The sequence below is a fragment of the Drosophila montana genome, unplaced genomic scaffold (assembly GCF_035044405.1).
Source record: "Drosophila montana isolate Dmon_TW-CO22-7 unplaced genomic scaffold, ASM3504440v1 contig_920_1, whole genome shotgun sequence".
NCBI classification, from domain to species: Eukaryota; Metazoa; Arthropoda; class Insecta; order Diptera; family Drosophilidae; genus Drosophila; species Drosophila montana.
The window spans coordinates 722,307-750,016 of record NW_026999206.1 but is presented as its reverse complement, the minus strand read 5'-3'; the positions used below and the strand labels follow the sequence as shown (position 1 = coordinate 750,016).

Below are 27,710 nucleotides of genomic sequence, written 5' to 3'. Positions count from 1 at the left end.
AATGCGTTGCAGCACGCGCTTGGTCGTACGTGAGGCGTGTGCGTGTGAAAACTCTCGCCATGTGTATATAGTTATGTATGTATTTGTGTATTTTGTTCGTGCCCATTGCAAATGCCACAACTTCCCTTGTTTAATGAATAACATAAAGACTAATACTTGAATTTACAAACCTTTCCAACAAAACCAACTAAAAAAAAAGAATGAAACAAAACAAAACTAAAGCTAAAGCTAAAACTATGTATTTAAAAGTAAACTAAACAACAAAAGTTCTAGGTGTTTTACAAATGTATAAAAATTTATTGAGAAAAACAAAAACAAACCAACTAATTGAAACAATTTTAAGCATAATTTAATTAGTCTAGACGACAAAAACTATGAAAAACAAAACAAAAAAATTCTTTTCGATGTACAATTTAAATATTAGTCTACATTTTGGCAGTCAATTAAAGAACAACACGCTTCCCCTTTAGAAGCTACCCCTCAGCAAAAAAAAAAAAAAACAAAAGAACTAAAAAATACGATTGTTATTTAACAGGCAAAACCCAACAAAGTGCAAAAATGTTTTAAATATCAGTGGAAAAGGAGAAGTAAAGAAAGTTGAATATTATACGTGGGCTCAGGCCTTGCGTTAAAGATTCCGGTCTGAACAAATGTTTGTTTATAGACGGTTACGAAATGTTAAGCAGCAAGATGTTAAAGCATTAGCAATTTGGACCAAACAAAAATTCTCTGAAAACCACACTCACAAACACACAGAAAATATACCGAAATAGCAGCATGCATCATATATACATAGATATATTAATTGTTTCCGATACTTATACGATAAATAAAATAGTTAAATGTTACCTACGAAGGAAATGAAAAAAAAAAAAAAACAAAACAAATTATTAAAAAAAGAATCCTATGAGAAAGTTGAACACGATAAACCACGATCTGAACCACAACTACCTGTCGACTATTTACAGCACAGCTAGCTGAAGCCCAATGCTAACGAGCGTATATCGTTTATCGTTATCGTATATATATCGTTTATCGTGTATCGAGCAGAAGGCCCAGGCACCTACTTTATACTTTTCTACGTATCTTACAACAGAAGCGGTAGCATAAAGAACTTTCAAAACGGTTTCCATGCCACAAACACAGCTCCAACAGGCCCCGCTCTCCCTATAGATACTACACACCAGTTCAAATATCGGGCAAATTGACAAAATATAATCCCCCCTCTCAATGAAAAACCTCAAGGCGTCTCAACAACCACCGATAACGGACCACAGTAGTGCATCAGAGCGCTTTTTCCAAGCTTATTCATTGTTATCGAGACATAGAAATTCAGCTAGAGAATTGTAACAATTATTGCCTGAGACACAATCGAATACTTACATTCGATATGCCGAATTAAAAATGCCCTTCCTTTGACTTATCTCCCGCTATCTCTCTCGCTCTCTCTCTCTCTCTCTCTCTCTCTCTCTCTCTCTATCTTTCTCACACACACTGCACTCAACGGCTTAAGAGCTCTTAGCGAAGTACGTTTAAGTGCATAGACTATATAGTAAGTACTATATACATACTATACATACATACATACTATACCATATATTTATACATACATATATGTATATACTAAATACTAGAGACCCTCCTGAACTTTAAAACCAAAAGCCTTTAATTCAAAAACAAAAACGAAGACTACATTTTATTATACAATGGGGACAAAGGATGAACCGAAACTTTAATGCAAATTTTAAATAGAGTATGAGTATGAGTACTTAAGTGAGTACTACTCATAAGTACTCATGTTAGCAAAGCATTCTTCGGCAGGCCGAAGCTTAGCTGTTCTCTCTCCCTCTCTCTCTCTCTCTCTCTCTCTCTCTCTCTCTCTCTCTCTCTCTCTATCTATCTCTCTCACTTTCAAGGCCCACACACAAACACATAACCAGTTAAGAAGTTCGAACAAAATGAAAACAAATTAAATATATTATGAGTCCTTAAACATTATGTAGGACTGTAACTAAAAATATTGAAATCGGAGTACTGCAAGCCGCTTCCTTCAATGGATAACGAACTACTTGGCAGAAACCAAACTCAAAAGCTAAATGTTGTTTTCGAAAGAGTGTCAGAAGAACTCAAATGCTCTTAGTATTTTCAAAAATTGATGTCAATGAAACAAATCTATAAACCATATATTAAAGAAAAGAGCAAAGTAAATAAATATATATATACTAAAAGAAAAATAGTTGTTATTTTTAAGCAAAATTTATGAAAGCAAACCAAAAAAATACATTGAGATTCGCTAAGCAAAACTTAAGAAATTGTTGAAAAAAAAAAAATATATATATATATATATATATATATAAATATATATATATGTATATATATATATATATATAAAATATATAAAAAAAAAAGAAAAAGAAAATGATATGAAATCAATTATATGGAATACTTATACAAAAGTGGCAGCAACTAGCGCGACTGGTAGGAAAACTACTATTACTACATAAAATATAAACGACTATTCAACACACACACACACACACACACATATACAAACACACACACACACACACAGACAGACAGACAGACACAGACATACGTACATATAAATAAATACTTAATTCAGCATATATACAAGAAAAATACTAAAACTCTTTGTGCACAATGTGTTGTATAAGTGGCAAATATATTAGCAGCAGCAAAGATTAAGTGTAAAATATCAAATATCAAAAAATACCAAAATAATACAAATATATATATGTGTATATGTATGTATATGTATATGCATACATCTTTTTTTTCCCCCAATTTACCATAAAGAAAAATACAAAAAATACATTTACTAAGCAAAGAAAAAAATACTAAGAACATAAATGCAGTTGGAAACTATTTACAAGCGGCATGAGTACAGCACCCACAAAGATAGAAAGAAAAGCAGAAGGCGAAGAAGAAGAAGTATAAGAGGAAGTGAAAGCCGGAGATAAGCAACATAAAAGAAACCTTCGAAAAGAAAGAAACTCACACACAAACACACACACACACACACACACAACAAGTATGACTTGTTACAAAATCGAACCCAAAGAATCATTCAAAATGAACACAAGTATATATTATTATGATGATCAAATACCAAAGATAAAAATGAAATCTATGTGTACAATGAATAAAGTTAAATGCATTCACAAAAATGTTTAAGTACTTTGCGCAACCATTAAATAAATATATATGTATATGTATGTATCTATGTACGAATTCGAACGAGACACACTGTGGGGTGGACAAGTTGTGTCCACCATTTTGAGAGCGATTCGCAAGCGCTGGTATATACCAGCAAAAAGAAGAAGAGCACAAAAATGATCATAGTATGCAAAATATTTACTTGATATCCTTGATACAAATAACAAAAACTCCTACCAACAAGCAGCAAAACTAAAAAATACACCAGAGTGAAAAACTAACAACCAAACAAATGAATATTGAAAAACAAAAGCAAACAAAAAACAAAGCAACAACAACAAGAAACATACTAAAATAATACTGAAACTTTTCTGAAATGCATTTAAATGAAAATATTCAAAATGAAAAATTGCATTTTACATTCAAGTTATGTCCAACACAGATATTTGGGCAAGTGCAAGCGAGTACGAGTCCGAGTACGAGTACAAACTGTCACACTCTATGGCATATTCAAATTGCAAACGAGTACTCGCAGCACTCATTCACTTACACAGACAGAACACATTCACACACACACACACACACACACACACTAACACACACACACACACACAAACACATACACGTATTTTTGTGTAAAAGTTTAAAACATGAAGAGCAGAAAATATGAACTATTGATAAATATGAAATATATTGAAATAAAATAATTTCCAAACTAATTCCAAAAGCTATGGCTATATCTATAGTTCTTTTTTATAAAGGTATATTTGCTTTACAGGTTTTAACGTGGCCAAAAGGATTCAGACCCTTCAATTTACAAAACTTGTTGGAATCATTATTCTATTCTACAATATTTATAAAACAATTTTTAACTGATTTATCTGAGCGTCGAACTAACAAATGTGAAGTCGCCAGTTCAAGCACAGCAGCAACTATCAATTTTAAGATTAGTTTATTTAACTTTCTTATCCTTTTTACTAAAAATAAAAAACAAAGATTACTTTAAACTTAAATTTAAATTTCAATTTCCATGCGTAAAGTTTTCGGTTCGAGCCCCTGTTAAGACGTAAGAGAACGCATTTTTTTGTAAGCTTAATAATTGTCCTTGCCTTCGATCTATCATATGCTATTTTAGAGCTTTTCAAAGGTTTTCATCTTAAGCAACACGAAACATAACCAGGACAAACGAAAGCTTTTTGTCGTAGCACAAGCTAAAAGCTTTAAAGACTTTTACTCAAATCGCTCAAATGATTTGGAAGCTTACAATTGCCGTTCTATGAAACCTTCTAGGCTCTTAGCTATTTCTTAGAGCCGAAAGCGGCAGCAGCTTTGCCAGCTCCACAACCCATCAGCCATAGTTTTCTAGGCTTTGTTCGTCAAGCTCTTGCAACATGTTGCACTTCCGGTTTGAAGAATTTGTGTGTTCGAGCCGCGTGCGTGACACGACATTTGATACTTATGTTGCTAAAAAATAACTAACTTCAAATAAATATGTGCCCAAATATCTAAAAGAAAATATGAAAAGGTAACAAAATATGCGATCGATGAGTAATATGTTCAAATTGATACCATTTTTTATATGGCAAATGCATTCGCTCACGCGCCATTGCAACATGTCGCAGGCGAACATGTTTGACAGTCGCAACGCACAAGTTGGCGTTGGCATCGCAGCCGCAAACGCCATTTCAGTTGACATTTACAAACGCGACGCTGCAGTTGCTGGCGACGCTCGACTCGGCACTCAGCTCGGTTCGTTGTGGACGCTAAGTTTACATTTCGCAGTAGCAGTAGCAGCAGCAGTACCAGTAGCAGTAGCAGTAGCAGTATTTGTAGCGGCAGCAACAATAAAATCGAAAGCAATACGCCCAAACAAAAGCAACAAAAGTCGTTAAAAAGGACGCGCTGCAGTGTGAGGCGCCAAGGCTTGTTGTTGCTGTTGTTGTGGTTGTTGTTGTTGTTGTTGTTGTTGTGCTTACAACAGTTGCTGTGCCAGTCATTGTTGTTGTTGTCATTTAACGCCAGTTGCTGCTATTGTTGCTGCTGCGTTGGCCGCGCTCACATTCTCGCTCCATTCGCTTCATTCCGTTCCACTCGCCATTTTGTCGGCAACGTGCGTTGTGGGGCGCGTGTGTGGAAGGTGGAAGCGAAATTTGTGTTGTGTGCTTTTTGTTTTGTTTTCATGTGTGCGTGTCTGTGTGTGTCTGTGTGTGTGTAAACATCTATATATATATGTATATATATATATATATGTTTTTCGGCGTTTCTTTTTTTTGTTTTTGTATTCTTGTTGTTGTTGTTGTTGCTGTCGCTCTTAGTTCATGTTGTTATTATTGCTGTTGCTTAAAGTATTTTTAGTGCTCGCGTGCGAAATTTGGTGTCAAAGTGAAAAACATTTACGTGAGATGTAAGTAGAAGAGAGGCCTTGAAATGTCCTAAAACAGGCCAAGAAAACAACAACAACAAATAAAAAATGGGAAATAAGAGAAAATCAATGCGCGTGCCGAGTGTATGTGCGTGTATGTGTGTGTCTGTGTGTGTGTGTGTATGTGTGTGTGTGTGTGTGTGTGTGTGGCCAGAGCCAAAGAAAATCCATAAAGCGCGCTGTGAAACTCGTCGCAGTCGAGCTATGCGAATAATTTATAAGATTGAAATTAAAGACACCAAAAAGCGCTTTCTATGTGTATGTACGTGTAACTGTATGCCTGTCTGTGTGTGTGTGTGTGTGTGTGTGTGTCTCGCATGCCTAGAAAGCAGCCGCAAGAGCCAAAAAGAAGACAGCGCAAACAATTTCTTGGCAGCTGCCCCAACTGCCGACTGCATGGGACAAGCGAAATGCCGAAATGCTTGGCCCGCAGCCACAGCCGCACCCGCACCCGCATTTCGCACCCATCCCCATCCCCATTCCCCATTCCCCATCCCCCAACCACAATACTTGCCGCCCCTTGCACAGGCACCCCTTTGGGGCGCTGCAAAAATGTTGTAAACATGCGAGGCCGATGCTGACGCGGACGCCGCTGCCAAAAGCGCTGGCAGCAGCAGCACACGGAACAGCTGATTCGCCTTTGGGCCACATTGGCACGCGCTGCAAAATGCATGTAACACACACAAACACACCACACAAGCACAGTCCAAGAGGCCTAAGGCGAGAGCGAGACCGAAAGCCAAATGAGTGTGAGAATCGGCAATACTCTTCTGTCAACTGTCGACACACTGCGGCAAAATGCAGAAAGCAACGAGTAAACAAGTAGCGAGTGCCACTCCAGCGAGTAAATAAACAATCGAATTCAATTGAATTGTATCTCTCGAAATTTGCACGCTTAATTATTACCAAAGAAAATGTTTACTTTATAACGAGAGATTTTGACTTAAGCGAAATAACGAGTGTGCCAACGAATGCTTGAATGAATGCATACGTATTTAATAATACATTCATTATGCTCTGATTCTTATTCATCAACTAGCTGAGTGACGAATTTAACTGCACTCACTTACACTCACTCAATAGCGAGTGTCCTTCGGGCATTATTTCTATATATGCAGCTTATTATTTATCAAAAAGTTGACTAACAACGAGAGTCTATAAATATTTCAGGATGCCAAATATTATTCACGCTCCTTTGACAGTCAAAAATTGACGAGCGAGTGTCCTTGAATGAATTGGTTATATACACAGTATATATAATCCTTATTCAGCATATAATGGTCCATAAAAATTGAAAGCTTCATGCGGACTCATGAATACACTCATATTTTAGCAGCGATTGATTCACGTGTAGCTATTAAACCAAAAATATTGTCTGGTAACTTTTGATTTTAGTTTTAATCAGAAATGTTCTAGCAAGTAAAGCTAATAAACATTTCAATCAGACTCATGAATACACTCACTCACCGCTGGGCAGTTAAATGTCCAGCAGCGACCGCTGTCTGCGAGCATAGCTTGAATCTTTTACGATATAACTGACTAACAACCACGTACTTTGAATATATCACGCATACTTCACGCTCATGAATAAACTCACTTACATGCTAAGCTTCAATTCAGCCGGCATATTACGTACACGCCATGTTGTCTGCCATTTAGAGCAAACATATTTCTTTGGCATGCACTCCATTTAAGCATCTTTGAGATACTTAGTGCAGTCACTGTGAGCCGCTTATTACACTCAGCGAAAAGAGTAATTGCGGTTAATTCTGTGAAAAAGCTGAACTGAATGTTTAAATCGAAAAGTAGCTAAAAATAGTTTGGCTTACACAAGAGAGGCTCTGGCTGCATATGAATCATTTTGCTTTTCACTTTTTTGTAAATGTTCTTCTTTTTGCCCTGATTTTTTCGTTGAGTGTAAACAATTTGAGGGCCAAACGATGGCTGAGCGCAGCCTGTCTCTATGCCAATCAACTTAACTATGTTTAACTTTCTGCAGCTACTCGCACAGTGTGACGGAACAATAACAACAACAACAAAACACAACAACAGCTGCAAGGACGAGTAGGACCAGCTGAAAGCCCAGCCCGCTAAGAAGGAGGCGCTGCAGTAGCGGCACCAGCAGCAGCAGCAGCAGCAGCACTCGCCAAGTTCAAAATTAACGCCTGACAATGACAAAGGGCTCCACTGGGCGGCCAAGAGCAGAAACGTGGCACCCGCCAGCAGCAGCAGCAATCAAAGCAACATCAGCAACAGCAGCAACAGCAGCAACGACAGCAACGCTAGCAATTACAACAATCAATGGGCGCAGCACGAGCTGGCGTCGACGCTGCACAACAACAACAACAACAACAGCAACAACAAGAACAAGAACAACTGCAGCAACAACAACAATGCGAATGAGCCGCGCCTCGTTGTACGCCTCGCTGCCGGCCTGCGGCATATCGTGGCTGCTGTTCGTCCTGTGTCTGCTTAGCTGCCTCTGCTGTTACACAGGTAATTATCAACACGCCAGCCGCTTGACACTTGATTGGCATGCCACTGCCACGCCCACTCAGTACCAGTACCAGTACCATTACCCACCGCCCCACCCCTCCATAGTAAAGCAATCGATATATTATGCTCACATTGCTGATCAGCATGCGTTGCCCTTAAGTGTAGTTATCGATATATATTGCAAGAGCTTTAATCGGTTCATTGCAGAAAGCCAAAAGCAAGCGAGTCTGCTCGACTTCAAAATACCCAGTAACCCTCAGTGAATATATGATTTAAAGTTGCATAACATATGTTCGTCAAATTTCATTTGATCGATATTTTAGAAATGGAGCGAGATATCGATAACTAATGTTACTCCCATTATATACATAAGTATAAGCAGAATGTATCTTTTGTAGTTTCCCAGATCGAAAAGCTCATACAGATCGACAGTTCTTGCTAGTCGTGCTGATCAAGAATATATATATATATATATCTAAAAAAGCCGAACATGCTTTCCTCTGCCTGCTAGCTGCGTTTGCAGTAAGCTCTTATAGCCCGTCCAGCCATCTTCAATAGAGAATAGGCTATAAATATTTGCTTGCCAACAAATTGCCTCTTCAAGCCGAAAGACTGAATGAAGGCAACTGCTACTTAGCAGAGCCGATAAATTCAATGGCCAACTATTTATATTGCCAAGGGGCTTTTATCGTTATCGCACCGATTGTCAGCTGCGATTAAGGACTCAGCCTTGATAGTTCGCTTCCAAGGGGCACAGGCCGAATAATAAACAACGACGAAAACAATTGATCGAAAAATATGAAAATGGCATTAGAATGCGAAGCGGTTGGGGTCAAAGGGAAAATGTGCTTGGGCCCGGAAAAAACACTATAGACTTTAGCCTTGACATTGCACATGCAAAGTCGACTCGTTGGCTCGTTGGGTTTTTTTTTTATTTTGTTTTTGGTGCCCGTTTGGTTGCCATGTCGCCGCCCTAAAGTACCTGACAGCGTCAGCTGGAGGCGTGGCACAAGGTGCTGCACTTAAATCCAAACACTTGTGCAACAGCAGCGAACGACATTAAAGTTGCAAGCTGGCTGTGCGGCAAAACTGCGACCATGTTTTTTTGCAGGCGGTATAAAAACAAGAAACAATAAGAAACTTTTTATTAGAGCATCGGATGCACATAGATGAGAGCTTCTAGAGAACAGAAACCCAATGGAATGAAATAGTAAAATACCTTATTTATACCCTTTCTTTTAGGGTTCATGTATTGAGGGAACAAACGGTGCACTTCCATAGAAAGCTTTCAAGAATCAGATATTCTTGTCTGAAATTAAGTTTTCGTTTTACTTGGCAATAAGAAAGACCAATTTCTCCACTTCCCTTTTCCGATTTTTCAAGTACATATTCCACATTTTATTAGATATATCTTAATCGTTTCATTCAAATGCAAAAGTTTTAGAACATTGAGTAGTCAATTTGGTTCAATTTTAAACTAATTCATTTTCCACTCTATAGACAAATTATTTTACAATTCGAAAACGTTTCGCATATTCTTAAACAAACTTAAATGACAAAACAGTATTTGTTTCTTTAGCTCTACAGCTTAAGAAACATTTCAAAATCTTAAGAGCTTTAAGTTTTTTACAAAGCTTCCTTGATTCATATTAAAAATTTGAAAGCTCCCTAAAAAGCAGAGCAGTTGGTTTATTTTTTAAATTCGCAAGGTAATTAATTGTTAAAAATAAAATATTTATTAATTTTTTTTAACAACAGCTTATTAAAGCTTTTAAAGCGTTTAAAGCTCCTGTCACAACTTTAAAGCTCTTAAATTGACTCTTAAAACTCGTATGCAAGAACTTGAAAATATTATGGCTTGTAAATTTAACAGTTACTCGATAAGTTCCCACAAGTCTAATGCGAACATTAAAAGGGTATATAGCTTTCGACTCGTGCAAATATCAAAAACTTTTCTGTGCCTCCTGTTGTTATTGACGCACATGGCAAAGTTTTTTGGCAAACTCTTTTGTGGTGTGGCACAACGAGTTGTCGTCGCTCGCACGAGGCGGCCTCAAATTCTTTTGCAGCTCTTCAGAATTCTTCACTGTCACAGCTCCAGTTGCACAATGCCAAGTTTTATTGTCCAGTTATTGAGTTATTCGGCGATAGAATCATGAGGCGAGGTTGTCAAGGCACTAGGGTCGAGAAGTTCTCGCCGCTGTCGCTGGCTTATGCTTAGCCATTTAGACACTTACGCCCGCTTATGACTTACTAATTAGTTGGATTTTGGCCAACATTTAACTACAGCCTACATATAGCTTTGCTCATCTGGCCCCGAAGGCGAAACAATAGCCGCACATCAAGCATTCGAGAGCGGACGACGAAGAGACGATGGGGCGTCGAGTCAATTCGGATCGATAGTTGGGCTTACAGCAACAGCAAATTACACAGCCAAACTGTCAAAGGGGCAAACGACAGACACACCAACACACACCCTCACAACAATTCCAAATAGCAATTGACAACGATAATTGCGTTGATGGACGGGCAATCAGAACCTTTTCACAGCCTGTGCACAAACGCATGCATAATGCAAGTGTTTGCTGTTGACGAACGCGATCCGCTTACAGTTATTTGTTCGTTGTTAATCACTGAGTTGGCGAGTTCGCATCGGGACACTCACAAAACTTCTCGTTAAACATACATCTAAGAGTAGCCATGGCAAGTAGGTATTGCAAAGAGTCCAAGCAAGAAGCCGAGGTAAGTAGCCAATGCGAGTGGTCCTATCAAGAGACATAAGGAGGTAGCCATAACGAGAAGTCATAGCGAGTAGCCGTAACGAGTAGCCATGGCAAGAAGCAATAGCGAATAACCATAGCGAGTAGCTACAGCGAGTAGTCATTCTAGCGAGAGACCGAGAGAGAGTAGCCATAACTAGTAGCTATAACGGGAAGCTAAAACAGCGAGTAGCCATAGCAAATAGTCTTAGCAAGAGAGCGAAGCGAGTAGCCATAACGAGTAGCCATAGCTAGTAACCATAGAGAGTCGCTATAGCGTGAAGAAAGCGAGTGGCCATCGCCATAGCTATAGCGAATAGCAATAACGAGTACCCATAGCAATCGGAAATAGCAAGTATCCATAGCGAGTAGCCAGAGCGAGTCGTCCTAGCGAGTCGTCCTAGCGAGTCGTCCTAGCGAGAGGCATCAAGTTGTCATAGTGAGTAGACTCAACGAGAAAAAATAGTGAGTAGCCCCATCCAGCAACAGCGAGTTGCCATATCAAATCAAGTGATCCAAGTGAGTATCCGTAACGAGTTCTAGCGTTATCGGGCACATAAACAGAAGCTTATAATGTAGAACAAATGTAGATGTAGCGAACGCCTCTTGTTGTCGCTTTGGCATATTTGGGCTTGACTTTTCTCACGCAATATTATTGGTAGTTGCGGCCAGTCTGACGACAGCTCAACTCGCATGCCTCAACGCGCATACGACACGTTGACAGCAAGGATGTAAAGCGTACAAAATTTGCATTGCATGTGGCAGGGGGCACGTTTCGCGTTCCACTAATTGCATTGCATATAGTATTCAAAATGGTTTTATAATCTTTGCTTCCGTTAACAATTCACCACCGGCAACAACTACAACAAGAAGGTTTCCTTCTGCTTAGCCCAAGCCATTTTCCCGCACACCCACAAAATCTCATTAGTGTCGACCGATGATTACCAGCACACACACACACACACACACACACACACACACGTACACTAACGCACACACACACGCTGTGCTCCTCGGCGAAAGGCACAAGTTGAAAAGTTGATGGCTGCACTCACTCAACGTCGGCGCCGTGACACTGCCTGACACGCCCCCTGACCCATGCCGCCCAACGCCCAACTTTTTGCCATTGCGTGTGTGTTTTGTTGTGTTGTGCTGTGCTGTGTTTTGTTTTGTATTGTTGTATGTGCTTACCACAGTTCTAATCATTTATGAACTGTTTCGGAATACATAAGTTTGCTGGCGACCAGTTTAATGGGCCATTGCGCAAATTACTGTTGAAATTGAAGCTGACATTGAAACAGCGGCAAGCGAATTGAAGTTGAAGTTCAAATCGAAACAGCAATTCATATTGAAATTGATATTGAACGAGCAGCTGAACTAAAATTGAAATTAAACCAAAAAGGCGAAAGAGCAAGGATATCATATGAGAGTTGAAATTGAAACAACATCAACCTGGCTGAAGTTGAAATTGAAACAACAATTGACTAATATTGAAACTAATTCGAACACGAAATGAAAAAGACCAACTTGGACCAAACTAAAGTTAAAATCAATTCAAATATTTGCATACAAGTAAATAAAAATTTAAGATTATTATGAAGTAACTTAGTAGAAATTAAAATTGTGATTGAATTAAAAATTTGAACCGAACACAAGTGGAAATTCATATACAACCCATTGAGGCCAAGTTTTTGGGCCGAGAATCCGCAGTCATCCCTTCCCAACATTTGTATAAATAATCAATTGACTTTAAGCCTTTTATCGGTTCGAAATTTGTAATTAATGTGCACAATTTGTATGCAAGTTAGCATAAATAACGAAACGTATTTCAAAATAATTTGATTTGAGTGCAACTTCAATTTGCATATCAGAGTTAAACTGCAATCACATGAGCATTGTATTATTGATTGATTGACTTTGAATAAACGCAATTCATGTGACGCAAGTATTTAATTACAATTTCAATTTAGCCAACAATCATTGTGATATTGTTATTGAAATGGCATTGACATGCATGGCAAAACAAATTCCTGTGCCTAACTAATTGGCCTTGTATATAGTTGTTATATTATAATTTCTTGAGCTTATTCAACGATAAAAGTTGTTTAAGCTTTAAACCAACTTGAATTGTCTATAATATATATATATACATAAGTTATTCGAGAAAAGTTTTTATTTAGTTTCTAAGTAAATGCTCCTAAGCTTCAAACTTAAATTTTCTATATTATATATAGTACAGCAAAACTTCCCTATTTCTTAAGATTCTAGCTCTTAAGCTGAACAAACATAAAGTCGCCTTTTAATGAGCACAATATTTATGGGTCTTAAAACCTCGAAGAGCTTAAGAAAAAATGGTAAAAATTGATACAAATTTTACTACAAATTTGTAATCATCCATTTTTATTGTCCATGTCAAATGAGATGAGCAGCGAAATTGATTTTCTATGAAAATAGAACACTGAACTTTACATTTAATAGGATTTACGCTGCGCCCTTCCACGAAGGGGCTGCTGTGGGGTGCTGCAGCTGGTGTTTAAGCCTCGAGGAGGTCACCAGCTAAATGTCATAACAAAAGCTATTTATAAGTGAGCCGCATGGTTGCACATAAACGGCATCTGCCCACCTGAACAATTGCCCACCGCCTGAGATAGCAAGTCCGAGTCCGAGTCCGAGTCCAAGTCCCGGGTCCGGGTGCAAGTTACAGGCGGGGTGACAAGCGGGTCAGGTGGCTGTGAAAGGCAGCCAGGCGACGGCTCACGCAAGCCAACGGACATTAAAAAGTAATAAGCATAATTATGGAATGTCGCCATAGAAGCACGACAAGAAAGCAGCAAGAGCAAGAGCAGCAGCAAGAGAGAGAGAGAGAGAGAGAGCGAGCGAATGACATTCATGAAATGCAAACAGAGAAAGACAGACAGTGGCAGAAAGGGTGGAGGCTGTGAGAGGGAGGCTGGCTGAGAGGGGAATTGAATGTAAAGGCGCGTGGCGTATACGACACTTTGGACCAACTTTGACCCAGAGCAGCTAAATTGCTTGGCCGACAGCTGGCGCAAAAGTCGGGCGCTCGCCTTTAATTATTCAGCGATCTCATAAGGGCCACCCAACACACACTCAAGACGTTGACAGCAGCGTCGGCAGCGGCAGCGGCAGCGGCAGAGGTAGCACTCAAACATAGGCAGGCTAACCAAACAAAAGCACAGACAAAACAAACGCACAAACAACTGCAGCGAAATGCAGCAGCCGACCAAATGTCGACGCCACCTCACCCCCCCCCCCCCTCCCACCCAATCACCCTTTATCCGTTTGCCAAAGCCCGCTGGCCAGCAGAAAGAGAGCGAAAGCAAAGCTAGAAAAAGAAAAAAAAACAAAAAAAAAAAGCATGCCAAAAAGTTGAATAGCAAAAAGTTTGCGGCACTTTTGCCGCCATCGCTGTCGCGGTCGCCGTCGCTGCTGCCGTCGCTGCTGCCGTCGACGCCTGACGCTTCGCTGGTTGCCAAAGTCCGTTCAGTCGCCCGGAAGTTGCTTACAACTTCGAACCGCGTTTCAAGTGTGCAGCGACTGCGACTGCGACTGCTACTGTAACTGTAAACTCACTTAGCTATGCACCTGACGGTAAAAGTGGTAAGTGGCAGCGGTCAAACAGCGAGGGGCGAGCAGTGCTGGTTGGTGGGGTAGGGTCGAGACCCATTCGTAATGCCAGCGTCACGAGCTTCATGGCTTCAATCGCGTCTCAAACATGCGCCAAGTTCTATGCTAAAAGCTCTTTAGCAAAAAGCTCATTGCAACGAACCTGCGACAAGCATGCAACATGTCTGCTGCTGCTGCAGCACTAGAACACAGAGATGAACTGAACTAACCTGCACGAAACGCGATCGAACACGGCCCAACCTCATTTTGATCTATTGCGCATCGTGTATACAAATTGAATAATCATAAATATTTACAAATATTTTGTTTTTAATTGTAAACAAAAATTGTTGACCAAAATTTGACTAATTTTCATTTCCATCACAGTTTGTGATCTGGAAAAATTGTTCTTGCAAATGTTTGTTGATATTTGTCTGCACTTTCTATACAAAAAATTTAACCATTAGTTAAGAATTCGCTCTTTATTGGGAGATAAATAATTTTAGAAATTTAAAGAAACTGCACTTACCGCCAGGTTTTGAAAATCGAATTATTTATTTTGGTACAATAATCATAGGCAAGCAGATCGGGGTAGTAAAAGACGACTAGAAGTTGAGGGCTTTATGCTTCTTTTAATTCAATACAAAGTTTTAAAGAAAACAAGTAAGAGCTTATAGTCGGGAGCTCCCGACTAGGGGTTACCCTGAACCCTCTTCTTCCGACAGGCGATAGGTATTAAATGAAAGATACTTGATATATATGTACATATATACTGTTCTAGAAGCTACATGTCAAGTTTGGTGACTCTAGTTCATATTATTTCCCGAAATTGCCCAAAAACAGGATTTCGATATCGATTTTTATCGATTACTTGGAAACGGGGCAAGTTATCGAATATCGGAAACAAACTCGATCTGCGCTAAAAGTCTCTAGCTCTTATAGGTTCTGAGATCCTTGCGTTCATACATACGGACAGACGGACGTACGGACAGACGGACGGATGGACAGACAGACGGACATGGCTAGATCGACTCGGATGTTGATGCTGAACAAGAATATATATACTTTATGGGATCGGAGATGCTTTCTTCTGCCTGTTACATACATTTGCAGAAATACATTATACCCTTTTTACCTATTTTTAATGGGTTAAGGGTATAAAAAGAAAAATAAGTTGTGAAATTCAAACGCAAGTAGAAGAAGCGAGTTGAGGATCAAAGTGAATAAGCTCAAGTGCGAGTATAAGTGGATAGCGAGTAATAATCAACTTGCAAAAGATATGCGCGAGTAAAAGTCAACAATTGGCATTCAAATAAATTAAAAATCGTTGGTTTAAAAAAGTTGTTGACCAAACAACGATTCGTTCGTAAAGTCAACGCTTTTTGATGTATTTTTGGAATATCTCGGCCAAATAATGTCCGATTTTGAAATTTTATGCCAGTTTGGACTCGTAAGGGTCAGTACTATCGATTGGCATTCACAAAAAGAAAATCTAAATTTTGACCCTAATCGCCAAAAAATCAAGGGGTTACATCACATTTTTTCCTACAATCGGGGTCGGTTCGAAAATCAAAACTTTTTTGATGATTTTTTTTAAAATCTCGGGTAAATATCGTCTGATTTTGAAATGTTATACATTTCTGAATTCGTATTCAAACAAATTAAAAATCGTTGGGTTAAAAAAGTTGTTGACCAAAAAACAATTCGTTTCTAAAGTCAACCTTTTTTGAAGATTTTTCGGAATATCTCGGCCAAATGTCCGATTTTGAAATTTTATACCAGCTTGGACTCGTAAGAATCAGTACTATCGATTGGCATTAACAAAATGAAAATCCTAAAATCGGGGTCGGTTCGAAAATCAAAACTTTTTTGATGCTTTTCGTTAAATATCTCGGGATAAACTTAAGAGCGAGTATAAGAGTAAGAACGTAAGCGCGAAGAGAAGTCAAGCGAGAATATGGGATAAAAAAAGTCAAATATATTTTACGCCTAATCGAATTTTATTGGAGCGCAATTTAAACAGGCTGAACAGCATTTTGTCTCGCATTTTTCCCCTCCACTGGAGAACAGGGCATGACGTAGTAGACCTATAGAAAGCGTCGTGGAGCAGCTGTTCGGTAAGCAGCCTGCAACATTCCAGTCATAGGACGTGTCGGTCTGGACAGACGAGCAGCAGTCGAGGCACAGCATTTCGGATGGCATTTCTTCACGGATCAACATGGCAGATTGAATCCATCCATTTGAAGCATTTACCCTCCAGCAGACTCCTCCAGACTCCTCCATCTCGATCGATCGGCCATAGCGTCGTCGAACTGCAGCGGCGACGCCAGTGTGCGCAATCTGCCGAACCATCTGAACATTGAGAGAATCGTATGGTTGGCCCTCAAAATGCTGCACTCATTGCCACATGTGCTCGACGAGGCAAGCGGTCAAAATGCCCAAATTGTCGTCATACTTTAAATACGGTTGGGTTTTGGCTGCTTGTCGAGTTCTGCTCCTGATGGGGTGGAAGGTAGGGGCGGGGGGGATGGATTCAACTATCTATACATTTTTTCTTAGCCCTTCAAGATGCAACAGCGCTTTTCACATTTGGGTCAGCAAGTGGAAGCAGCAGCACAGTCTGCAGTCGTTTGTAGTCTCTGTAAGAAATTGATATTATTTTTGGATATGTTTTTTATAGATTATAATCAGGAAATGATATTATTTTAAGATAGGTTTATTATAGATTATATCAGGAAATTATGTTAAGACAAGTCTAATATAGATATGATCACGAAATTAAAGTCTTTTATAGATTATATGAAAATATAATTATTCTTAGATAATAGGTCTATTATTATTATTATTTTTAGATCAGTCTTTTATAGATTATATCAAGCTGCAAATAGGGCTTCAGTCATCTTTTTCCATCTACTCAATTTTATTAAGCCCGTGGGAAGCGCTTCATAATTCTAATAGAAAACGTATAGCTAGGAAAAATCGGTTACCCCTTACATATCCGTCTTTATCAATCAGTCGAAAGATAAGTTTGTTTTCTTAGATATTTTACCAAACTTTGATTTTCAAACATTTACAAATAAATAGTCGAGTTTTTTCGTCTGCCTATTCCTACATACGGACAAAATCTTATCAATACATTTATTTTATATATTTTATTATCCTATAGGAACTATCGTTGGTTTTTTCTTATAATACTTTCATATTCTATAGGAAGTATCAGTTGCTTTTTTATACTATTTTCATATCCTGTAGAATGCATCGGTTGTCTTTTCTTTATAAGTTATCTTGACCAAACTCGAGAACTAGGAGCTCTATTATTTTTCTAATCAAGCTGCAAAGCCGTATCAAATCGGATTATTTATTTGAAGCTTTCGCATAAAAGTATTTTCAAGCCATTAGAGTATTTTATCTTCGGCTCGCCGAATATTGTACTTAGCTAACTAGCTTAACTTATCTAGCTGAAAGAAACTTACCTTGTGGGCAACTACTTGGAAATAAACAAGCTTTAACGTCCAAGGCGCTTGCACCCCGTGCAAGTTACTGGGCTTCAGCATTGCTCGATTGCTAAATGAAGTGGTTCAGATTAAGATATATATGTATATATATATATATGCTTGTTCAGTATATACCTGCTGATGCCATTTACTGGCCGAAATAGTGTAAAGCGCTGTCGCATCTTGAAGCTGAGGCTTCAGTATGTCGCGAAGGTTTCTTTTCACTTGCGACAAACTGCTGTAGGTTCGAGCTCCCGGAGCGCGTCTATCCACAATAATCTTTAAGTATGAAGATGTATATATTAAAATATGCCCTGGGCAGCTGTGAAAAGGTCGCTCACATGGCTGGCCGAGCACAAGTCGCAACAACTGCAGCATTTTGAGGTGCAAGCATGCGTTTCTCTCAGTGCACAGATGGATCTGCAGAGTGCGCACACTGGGATTGCAGCTGCTGTTCTACGATGCGATCATCGATCGCCAGATGCCAGGAGCTGGCGCCGCCAGTGCCCTACCTCAGCTCCCTTCCCACGCTTACCCAGCTTTTAGTGATGGAGAATGGTCGGCGGCAACGCTGTGCCATGGCTGCTGCTCGCCTGTCCCAACCTTCACGACCTTTGACCACAATGTTGAAAGCTGCTGACCGAAAAGCTGCCCTACGACACGTCGCCACAAATCTGCATCAATGTAGCTGCAATAGCTGCTCCAATTAAAAAGGTCCCATTTATTTATTAATAGACTTACATAAGTTCTAGGTTTGAAAAGAACTCTTCATTTTCTTTCGGCGCATAGCATTTGTTGTTTTATAATTAATCCCAAATTGTAGTTAGTCTTGAATGTTGTCGAAAGGGCTTACCCAATTTGTCATTTCATATTAGAGTTATTTCTCATTTTAAAATATTATTTAAAATATTCAAAAACAAGCTTCACTCGGCCAGAACGTGCTGCTTACAATTTTTATATGTCTAGTTTCTTATGCTAAATATTTAAATTACATACTTCATCTTTTTTATCTGTTTTAACTAAAATATGTGTTGGGCTCAAGTTAGCATTAAACAATTCTTTATCAACGCAAAATAAAATGAAAATAAGCAAATCAAAAGAAAAATCTTGTCTATGATATCATTCCCCGCAGATCTAACTTACAGCTTCAAGAAGTGTAGCCTGGCATTTATATACGCAGAGATTTGACTATCTTTCATATTTCATTTGCATTAACTTTACCAGTCCAAAGAGTGTGATTTAGTTATTTGATTTCACTTCAATTTTTCATTCGCAACTTTTTACTTAATTTAATTTCAAAAGGAAGTGCTCCGCTTTAGGCACTTGAACAAACTAAATAGAATTTTCGATGCTTTCTGCTTCCTCATATTTTGATTGATGCGTATTTCGACGCCTACTGAAAACAGTTTCAACAAATTGAAAGCAAAAAAAAAACGAGAAGCTGAAGCTGAAGCTGATTATCTTCGGCGTGCCCTTGTACACAATTCCCCTTTTGCAGATATGTGAGTATAGTGAAGCTCGTTATGCTAAGTTTGATACAAATATCTTGGAACACCGAATATTTTTCGGCCGATAGTCCCTATGGCAGCTATACGATATAGTAGTCCGATCCGGCCCGTTCCGACATATGTACTGACTGCAACCGAAAAACGGAACTATGTAAAGTTTCAAGACGATAGCTTTTTAGCTGGGAGACTAGTTCGCATAGAAACAGGCGGACAGATAAACAGACGGTCAAATAAACAGACGGACAGACGAAAGGACAGACATGAGCATTGCTATATCAGCTCGGCTGTTTATGCTGATATAGAATATATATGTACATATATAGTTTATGGGGTCGGAGAGGTCTCCTTCAATGCGTTACACATTTCATGACAAAGCTATAATACCCTCTACAAGGGTAGAGGAATTTCACCCATATTCCACACATTCTGTCTGAATTCTCGAAACAAGTGTGAAACATTTGCAATCATTAACCATGTTGATTGATTATTAAATTATTGAATTACTAAAATCATTCAATACATTTTTCACCCATTTTCCACACTAGGGACTGGAATTCACAAAGCTAGCGTTAAACTTTTTCAACATCTTACGTTTAAGGCTATGCAATATCAATCTCACATATGAATTAAAGACCACTCTCTCATTCTCTCTCTCTCCTTCTCTCTCTCTCTCTCTCTCTCTCTATCTTTATAACTCTCTCGGTCTCGCTCACTCTCACTTTCTCTCTCTGTGTGTGTGTCTGCCTCAACAGTTGCGCTGGAGGAGGACTGCGTGGACTTTCAGGGTAACAAGGTGAACCATGGCATGCTCTATGTGCCCGGACCTGGTGTTTGTAGTCTATGCGTTTGCTATCATTCCGAGCCGCTGTGGTGCAAGGCCATTTACTGTGATCCGCCCTACGTGAGTGATTCGAAAATGCCTTCAATTAAACAGATCCAAATATTATCTTTAATTTCGTTTTCAGTTCTGTAAAAACTTCAGAGTAGGCGAACGTTGCTGCGAATTCGAGTGCCTGGATCCGCCTGGCGAGGACAAGCTTTATCAGGTAAGTCAAATGGTATTTAACGCTATATGTAATATAGATAAATACACTATATACATATACTACGAATTTTAAAGGTAGCATAGATGCCAAAGATGCTTTAGATACAATAGATAATAAAGAAACCTGAGATACTTGTGTTATAGATACAATAGATAATATTGTAACTGTAGCTACTCTTGTTATAAATACAATAGGTAGTATTCATACAGCAGGTACTTTAGATACTTATCTTATACATACAATAGATAATATTCACAACGTAAATACTTTAGATATTTATCTTACAGATACAAGCCATAATTTTGATACTGTAGATACTTATGTTATGGATACAATAGATAGGATTTATCATGTAAATACTTCAAATACTTATTTTATAGATACAAAAGATATTATTGATACTGTAGATACTATAGAAATAAATAGAAATAAAATTGGTATTATAGATACTTAGGTAAATTGATTTAAATACCACGGATTAACGATAAACTATACTACCACTGATAGAAGAATCAGCGAATATTTTTATTCAAAAAAATTTTGGTAATAAAATACAATCGATCTTATTGGACTGTCTATAGATGCGACAGATACTATAGGTATTAGAGCAGCAGTTAATATAGATATAAAAACTAGGGATAACATAGCAACTATAATTACAGCAGGTACAATAAATACTATAGATACAATAGACGCTGTAGATACAATAGACAATTGACAATAATGGGAAAGATGTATTCTATAAATAGTATAAAAACGTTAGATACTATGGAAGCTATAAACAAAGTCGATACTACGGATATAATAGAAATGACAGAGATAGATAGATTAATAGATACAATAAGTACTTTAGTACTTCGAATACTCTAGATACTTAAGCTGCCATAAAAATCGTAAATATAGATACTAGATACACTAGATATACTATTATACACCCATCAGTTCATATAGATATTATGGATAATATAATTCTTATACTTTCAGGAACGTATGCGTAAACGTGCCGAGATTCTGGCCGGGAATAGCACCGCCTGCCAAGTGCAGGTCGCACCCTTGGCCGTGTCCACCATAATGTTCAGCTTTCTGGGCAACAGTTTTCTCAATTTATAACTTGAGCAGAAATCGCTTGAGTAACGGCGTTTAGCAATAAGTCAGCCCCCCCCCCCCTACCCCCCAACTCGCCACCCAGATCTTAAGTAGATAGTGGGAAAGTTGGTTTTTGTTAACTATACCACGGAGCCCAGCACCCAAAAAAGCTAAACCCCAAATGGATACTTATTACAATGTAATAACTGCAACTTACAAGATTTATATAGGTGCATTCAAAAGATTTCAAATAAAAAAGATGCATGTATATATGTATGGATATATGTATATACATATATATATATTTATATAAATTATATGATTTGGAGTAATACAGAACAAAACATAGGTTCTCAAGTTATATATGTATGTCCCTAGTCTTATGTAGGTACAATAAAGCAAGCATATAAAACATATATATTTAATACAGTCCAAGCCAACCGACTTCAGATTTGGTAGAGTCGGCACACATAAAAATACTAGAAAGATACTTTAAAAAACCAAAAAAAAAAAAAAAAAACAAACCAAATCACACTCATGAAGCGAACGTAAAGACAGTCTTTAACTAGCTCCTAAGTCTATATAGAATATAGCAGATATTAAAAAAAAATATATATATATATATACATATATACGAGTTTATACTCAATTTGTACATACGCGTATAGCTGCCTAGCTTTATATAATTCGGATCAAAAACTTGTTAATTAGTGTTTAGCTAAATGAATCAAGTACGAGAATAGATAATTAATGATATAGTATGAACTAAAATGTGCATTCAGCCAATGTACACGCACTTTTTAATATATATATATATAATATATATATACATATATAGCCCAACAAATCTCGCCCCCAGTTCAAACACCTAGTGACAATTTGTTTTTCCAAGCTCTTCTTTTCTTTTTTTCATTCTTGATTTAGATCTTAAGATCTTGTAATTGCAATTTAATAACTGTAGTAAATTACACATATCATATGACACACACACACACACACACACACACACACATACACTTATATAGTTATAGTATATATGCCCAAAATCGTATATATTTTGCATTGGTGCTAATTTTATTGTAGGTTAAACACGATCCAAACACACACACACACACACACACACACACAGGCAGACAGACACACACAATCGCACACATCATTCTATTGATTCGAAATCAAAGGCCATATCAACTGGCTTCGCAAGCATCAAAAGAACTCTCAAATAGTATACACAGATAACATCTTTAAGAAACCCTAACCTTAAAAACGAAAAACTAACCTCAAAAATAAAGAAGTTTTTATTTCGTTTGCCAGCCAATAACAAACTTTAACAACTAATCAAAATCTTTAATAAAACTCAGTAAAAGTATTTTAATAAACAAGAAACTATAACTTAAATCCTTAATAACACAATTTTAATAGCTGCATAAAATTTCTAAAACGAAAAAAAAAAAAAAAGAAAAACCTCTACCTAGAGTTGAGTTTCGTTTTCATTTCTCTCCGAATTGTAGAACTTAAGCATTTGAAGCGTCTCTTTCGATATAAATAGGTCAACTTTCTTTGATTTCTAGGCATATTGCAGGACCAGCCAAAGCAAACGTCTAACTAAACAAGCATCCAATAAACAAACCACATAATTAAGCAAATACAAAGCAAAAAGTGTTATTAACAAAATGATAAGATTCAAGAAATTATCGATAGCTACAGTAAACGCCACAACTAACGGCAATATACGATATATATATATATAAGGAGTACGGCTGTGACAATTTTTTGTTTGCCTCACACAACTGTAAATAATAAACACGTTATGAAAACACAACAAATCAATATTAATTGCAATATGTAATAATAAAAATGACAACAACAACAACAACAACAAAAAAGAAGGGATAAAGGCCTCGAGAATGAGGCTCAAACGTAAACAAGCATTCTCTATTATATGAATAACCAAGAAAAGTATTTTAAAAACTGAAGGATAAAACTCATTTACGGCTATGTCGTATAAAATGCCCCTGCAGTTCATATAGGGTATATGGATCTGAAGAGAACAAGCTCTATATATATATATATATATATATGGATGATATTTCCCGAGGAAAATCAATATTAAAATTTCAATGGTTTCCAGGCATTCCGATTTAAGAAGATTTGCAAAAAAAAGCCAATGTTTATTTCCCTTGCTTATTTAAGATTTAGTCCGAAATATAACTTTCTCAAATTATAGCCATATATTGTGTATAAAATCTTTGAAAATACTTTCTGTCTGGTTGCTTATATGATGTAAATTCTTTAAATTAAAGTCATATATTTAGTATTTAGTATTTGAAATTATAGCCTTCTTTTTACTACTTATTTCATGTCTTAAAAGCCTTTTTAATGCTTCCTTCCTGGTTCCTTTTCTAATAAAACTTCTTCAAATTATACCCACATATTTAGTAATTATAGTATTTACAGTATTTTAAAACACCTTTAAATTATAGCCTTCAATTTAGTATTTAAAGTATTTTAAATCTGAAAAACGGTTCTTCCTGGTTTACCACATAATACAACTTCTTCCAATTAAAGCCTTCTATTAAGTATTTAATGTATTTAAAGCCTATTAAAATGGTTCCTCAAATGATATAACCTCTTTAAAATACGGCCATATATTTTGTATATCATATTTTTAAAGTCTTTCAAAATGTTTCCTTCCAAGTTTCTTAGTTGTTTATGTTTAGTGTTAAATGTCTTTAAAATCGTTTCAAATGATTGCTTTCTAGTTTCTTATATGATAAAACCTTCTAGTATTTAATGTATTTAAAGTCTTTTGAAATGGTTCTCTCCTGCTATAACTTCTTTTTAGTATTTAATGTGTTTAAACACCTTTGAAATAGATAATGCGCGGTTCCTCGGCTCCCCAACAAACTATCTACTGCAGGGGTATGAAATGAAGCAGAAACAATAAACAATGATCTTAACTGAATGTACAATTCGAATGCCACAATATCTGACCAATATGCAAACATATATAGTATATTTATGCATTAAATATAAACAAAATAAAATTTAAAAAAAAAAAAACAAAGAATTCATAGGAATTCATAAATCTAAATAATGGGTATTTTTAAGATGATAAATCGAAAAATTTAAATAGAATCCAGAAAACTAATAAATACTATCCAAAGATAAAGCGCTTTAAAGATACTACTAAATACCAACAAATAAAATACCAAACAAATACCAATTTCCATTTATACACTCTTAATAAGAAAACGCAAAATTGGCTTTAAAAACTTATTAATAAAAAATAAATAAAAACATTTTTCAAATGATTTACCTTGAGGACGTTACGTCACGCTCATTTGTAAAATGATGCGTGTCGGTATTAAACTGTTTCAGTTCTTAGATAGATCCCTTGAAAATGTAAAGAGACCGACATATGACATATATTTGAATGGTAAACATTGTCAACAATATAATCCAGAGCCAGTCGAAAAAAGCTTTGCCACTAGAAACCTCGATAAAAGTTTTTATATAAGCCGTAGATCCAGAGAATACCGTGAATATCTGGATGAACCGTTAGCCCACTTAGGGCATAATGCCATGGGCATTACCTACTATTACTTATTCTGTATGAAATTAGTACATTTCAAAAATGAACGATATAATGTATTTTGTTTCAACAGCCGCACTTGATAAACTCTTTAAAGTTCTTGAACTTCCTTAAAACAAAACAAAAGATATAAATACAAAAAGAAAAGACAAAAAAGACCATTTAAAAATCTATTAAAAATGTCATTAAAGTTCAAAGAATCCCTCATTGAATTTATTATAATTATAAACTCATTATGTATCAAAGGGGATTTCAAAACATGTATGCATATTTCAAAAATATATAAAGTACCAGAGAATTTTAACATAAAAATAAAACAATATTTTCACAATAGCTTAAACAACACTGACTTTCATTTGCATGGTGGCAACCCTATTCGCATGTGCGAGAAGCAGAAAACGGGAAAAGCTCATCAACTATGAGAGGGCGTTACAAATGTGTTGAATGTTCCAAATTTGTAAGTGTATTATCCTTATTTTTCAGCTGTTAATAATATATTAACCGGAATATAAACATATACTTATATTCATATATATATTAACAGGAATACCTGTCCTTAGGGAACTCCTTTACAAAGTTCTGCGAGGTTCTTAGCGGAAACAAAGAAGAAACCCGTGTCTTCGATTGCACTGCGTGGCCTACAATTTATTTCTCGCACTCTCTCTCTCTCTCTCTCTTTCTCACTTTCTCTCGCTATCTGCCCTTGTAAGTGTATTGTCCTGTAGCATTGCATTTTGCTCTATAAAGACATTTTTTCAACTTGTCTATTTTACCCACCTTTCTCCTCTCTCTCTCTGTCACTCACACTCTTTTCTCTCTCGCGCTCACTATCGCACTCTCTCGCTCTCACTATCCCTCTCACTATACCTAACTCTCTCTCTCTCTCTCTCTCTCTTTCGCTCTCACTCTCACTCTCTCTCTCTCTCTTACTCTCACTCTTCCAATCTCTCGCTCCCACTACACTCTCTCTTTCTCTTTTACATCTAATATATGTAACTTCTCTATTCTACCCACCTTCTCCTCTCTACGTCACTCTTCTTCTCCCACTCTCACTGTCTGTCACTCTCTCGCTCTCTCCCACTCTCCCACTCGCTCGGTCATTTTCTCTCTCTCCCTCTCTCTCTCTCTCCCTCTCTCTCTCTCTCCCTCTCTCTCTCTCTCTCCCTCTCTCTCCCTCTCTCTCTCTCCCTCTCTCTCTCTCTCCCTCTCTCTCTCTCCTTCTCTCTCTCTCTCCTTCTCTCTCTCTCTCCTTCTCTCTCTCTCTCCCTCTCTCTCTCTCTCTCATTGTCTCTCATATTGTTAGCTTACAGTTCTCGGCTTACATCTCACGTAAAATTGTAGCATTGCTTCTCACGTCTGGTGCTTCTCTCTTCGCTTCTCACGTCCACTCTGATATGAAATAGTACCAATAGCAGCTTCTCTCTCAGTTTCTTGCACCTACCACGTAGCATTGCCCGGAGCAAATCGCTTCTCCGTTTTGTCTACACTTGTTCGTACTATATATGCATTATATATATTACACTGCCGACTTTCGGTCTATCTGGTCGCCTTTCTCTGCGCTTCTCGCGCCTGCTATAAAGTATGTCCATTTGTTTTTATTTTCATCCAACTAGGGGAAAAAAAGATACAGCAAAAACTTTCCATATTCACATTTATTAAACACTATACAGTGAAGTTTTGTTTTTGTTCAGCCATAGCGATAAAAAAAAAATCAATTCCGAAAAAAAAAATATATAATATATATATGTTCGACGCTTAAAACTAAGCATTATAAAAAAAAATATGTATATATGCTATACTATATAATATATAATCAATTAGTTTCATTAATCATTTCGTTAGCAAAAAGATTGTGTGTGTGTGTGTGTGTGGTAGTTGTTGTAATCAGCTACATAAATCAGTTATATATAGCATATATATATAGTTTCAGTAGTTGGTTCGACAGATTTCAACCGGTTTAACTCTCTCTAGCGTGATGGAAAATAGCATGGCTCAAGAACCAATTCGTATTTTATATGTGTAATATATAAAAATTACGCATAGCAAAAAAAAAAATTTGGATATAATCATAGTTAATGTATATATATAAATGTAAGTATGTATATAATAGTTATATTTAGATATTAACTAGTTCTTTTTCACTTCTTTAAAATTTGCATATTGCATTTGCATATTGCTGTTGATGATTGACAAAAAAAAAATACTATATGCAAAAACTAATTGTATTTCGTTATTTTCAATTCAGTTAAGACTTAAACACTAAAATTTGCCTTAGTATTTAATAGTAGCATTATTTAATTAGTATTTTGCTGTCCTTTTTCCTTGGAAGGGCGGGGAAGGGCCGTTTCGTTTAATATTTAAATGTGAGTGAATATATGTATATGTAGAGCACTGTAAACGTTTAGAAAGTTTATGCTTCAAATTGTACAATTGATGGAGGCCTTACAAATATACTATATAAGGTTTATATAGACCTAACACTAGAGGGGTCAGGGGCAGG

The 27,710-nt window shown here is 37.1% G+C and overlaps 1 protein-coding gene across 1 annotated transcript; it reads left to right on the top strand.

Moving 5' to 3' along the window:
- Positions 1 to 4,905: 4,905 nt before the first annotated feature.
- LOC135440285 (uncharacterized) lies at positions 4,906 to 22,150 on the top strand. Its single transcript, XM_064699369.1, has 6 exons — positions 4,906 to 4,926; positions 5,524 to 5,581; positions 7,599 to 8,095; positions 20,236 to 20,384; positions 20,449 to 20,529; positions 21,514 to 22,150. The coding sequence occupies exons 3-6, from the start codon at positions 7,771 to 7,773 to the stop codon at positions 21,637 to 21,639; spliced, it is 681 nt and encodes a 226-aa protein (XP_064555439.1). The 5' UTR covers positions 4,906 to 4,926; positions 5,524 to 5,581; positions 7,599 to 7,770; the 3' UTR covers positions 21,640 to 22,150.
- The last annotated feature ends 5,560 nt before the right edge of the window (positions 22,151 to 27,710 follow it).

What these genes read in the sequence shown, in the direction of transcription:
- LOC135440285 (XM_064699369.1), top strand. Translation starts at nt 7,771, where the DNA reads ATGACAAAGGGCTCCACTGGGCGGCCAAGAGCAGAAACGTGGCACCCG. An exon ending in CTGCCTCTGCTGTTACACAG is followed by an intron (nt 8,096 to 20,235) that starts GTAATTATCAAC and finishes CTGCCTCAACAG; the next exon opens with TTGCGCTGGAGGAGGACTGC. An exon ending in TTTACTGTGATCCGCCCTAC is followed by an intron (nt 20,385 to 20,448) that starts GTGAGTGATTCG and finishes TTTCGTTTTCAG; the next exon opens with TTCTGTAAAAACTTCAGAGT.